Genomic DNA, 2,706 nt, shown 5'->3' with positions numbered 1-2,706 from the left:
TAATCCACTCATTTTATTTCATGTTTAATGGAAAATTTCCCCGTTTTTTGGTATTAAATTGGTGCTTTTTCCCATATTTCTCCCGCATATCTCACAAAATTGGTATAGTATGGACCAAATCTATACAAAACTTTTTCAAATTCATGATCATTTATAAATTGATTCTTTGTAAAAATCTAACTCAAAACTAACTTCATATAATCATATTATTCATCATTTTACAAAAAATAAATTATAAATCTTTAAACTGAGAATAGACAAAACTTTACATATGTGTAAAAAATTAACTATTTTACTTTGATTCAGTTAAAAAAATTATGTAGAAAATAATAATCAATTTTTTTAAAAATGACAACAAAAAATTTCCAATTTCCAACCTTGAATACTTAGTTCAAGCAATCAACCAAAACAGGCCAGGACAAAACAATCTGATGATGGCGTTGAGTATGCCAAAGTTGATGAAATGCTCATTTGAATATATCTTAGTCTCAAACAAATTCGGATTCCTTTTGATGATCCACTCGCACATTATCTTCTGGTAGTGCAGGAAGATTAAGATCCAAATCAAATGATAATGCACTTGTATTTGTTGATTGTGGAATCTTGATCATATCTTCTGACATTTCTGGCAATGTCGAATTGGACGAAGCAACTGTGGTGTTGGATCCTCGATGACGCCTCATATGACCTCCTAAAGCTTGGCCAGACGAAAACTCAGCCCCACATAACGTGCACTCATGAACTCGTCCTTTGTTGTTTTGATGGTTGGTTACACCACTATACAATGCTCGATTTGTGAGTTGAAGTGACAATGAAGTTGACGAACATATAATATTGTCGTTGTTGTTGTTGTAATTGTTATTCTTCGATTCTAATTTAAATGGAGGTTCTTCTTCATCGGAAGAAAGAATCAAACTACTATACTTACTATAGTTTGATCTACTTGTCTTACTGCTTGAAAGTAATATGTTGATCTTGTTATCATGATTATTGTTGTAATCTTCATGTTTGTTATTTTTGGGCTTCTTGTGGCTAGCTCGATGACCTCCTAGTGCTTGAAAAGACGAGAAATTTTTTCCACACGTTTTACATTCATACACATAATACCCAGATTTTCCTCCCGCTTCAATAAATTTCCTACTCTTGAATTTTGTACTAAAATCGCGAAGAATTGGTGCACGTAACTCTCGTGACTTACCTTGTGCTAAAAGGATAAGGCAATTAGCCAAATCTTGTTCTTCCTTAGTATTATCATCGCTGTCGAAATTGGGCTTATTTCTGCCATAGTAGATGGTATCATCTTCATCATCAGAGGCGGTTAAGTTGTTGCTGCAAATATCACTGCTTTGATCACTTTTGTTAGAGTTAGCTGTGGTGATCATGCGAAACGGGGTGGGAGATTGAGGTCTTTGCCGTTTGGTTCTTTTACCTTTTACAACTGATTGTTGTATACTGTTAGTATTGTTGATCACTTCATCTTGACAGTCCATTTGTATACTAATGTGGGACTGATTAATGGTTGCTCTGCCGCCTACTAGCTTGGTGGGTGGATGAACAAATATGGTCAGTGTCCAGACGTGTTTTTGTAGTGCTAGATGATAAAGAGAGGAAGGGTCGTCTATATGAATAAATACATTAGTTTCAGTTGTGGTTTACGGAAAGAGGAGGAATGAGAGGGATAGAGGTGTTCAAAACAGACCTAATAACGTGAAATAAAACGACCTTGTAATCGAACCTGATTTGACCTGACTTCAAAAATGAACTACAATTATGTAAAAAACAATATGAACACAAAACTCGATTTCAAACTGACCCGAATGAACACCTCTAGAGAGGGATTATTAGTTGACGTATGGCTAATATGTACAAAAAAACAAATCTAGTTAGAGAAAGAGAAGAGAGGAGAGATATGTTTGGAAGATTCAATAAGAAAGTGAAAGTGGTGAGGGAGGAGTGGAGAAGAGGTAGTGAATTATATAATAAGAGAAAATATGGGTAGTAGTGGCTTAGGAGTCAAAAAGGACATGATCTTGATTTGGTGGCATACAAGTAATGGCTTAAGAGTGGATCAGGAGCTGCATTTATTCAGGAAAGTTTCAACTCTCAGCTACATTGAACCACTTATGCTGATTCTCCACCCCTAGAACCTAAATATGGAAAGGGCTTGGCTGGTTTAAATACTATCAGACATAGCTGCTGTTCTTTGTGTTTCCTTCTAATGTTAGAGCTGATCGTTAGGGCTGGCCAAAAGTACGATGGATTTAGATCGAAATAACATTTATGTATATCGATTTGTATACAATGATCTTATCTGTTATGATAAATTTGTCATTAGACTTGTAAAGAACAAACCTCGTACAAGAAGAGAGTTGACTGATAAATTTGTTAATGAACTTTTATGCAATAAGACCCGCATAAAAAGAGAGTTGGTTGCACATAAACCTGATGAGGTTCCATCCTAAAACCAATTGGTAATAGGAGTAGTCTATCTAGCTTATATGTTAGTCAATCTCCATTTAATCGTTCAATGTGAGATCACATGTGGGTTATTTTTTCTAACATTAAATGTATATAAACCCGATCAGGTTCCATCCTAAAATCAATTGGTGATAAGAAAAGTAGCACATCAAATTTATATTATTAGTCAACCTCTCTCTAATTCTTCGATGTGGGATCACATGTGAGTTAAAACACAATTAGTTTACT

General features: G+C 34.8%; 1 protein-coding gene across 1 annotated transcript; it reads right to left on the bottom strand.

The window, feature by feature from the left end:
- Positions 1 to 425: 425 nt before the first annotated feature.
- LOC130798018 (zinc finger protein ZAT5-like) lies at positions 426 to 1,928 on the bottom strand. Its single transcript, XM_057660844.1, has one exon. It carries the CDS (start codon positions 1,488 to 1,490, stop codon positions 489 to 491), a length of 1,002 nt encoding a protein of 333 aa, XP_057516827.1. The 5' UTR covers positions 1,491 to 1,928; the 3' UTR covers positions 426 to 488.
- Between the last annotated feature and the right edge of the window lie 778 nt (positions 1,929 to 2,706).

The sequence above is a fragment of the Amaranthus tricolor genome, chromosome 13, assembly GCF_026212465.1.
Source record: "Amaranthus tricolor cultivar Red isolate AtriRed21 chromosome 13, ASM2621246v1, whole genome shotgun sequence".
In the NCBI taxonomy this organism is placed as follows: Eukaryota; Viridiplantae; Streptophyta; class Magnoliopsida; order Caryophyllales; family Amaranthaceae; genus Amaranthus; species Amaranthus tricolor.
The sequence above is the reverse complement of the archived record's forward strand: the minus strand, read 5'-3'. Positions and strand labels throughout refer to the sequence as shown.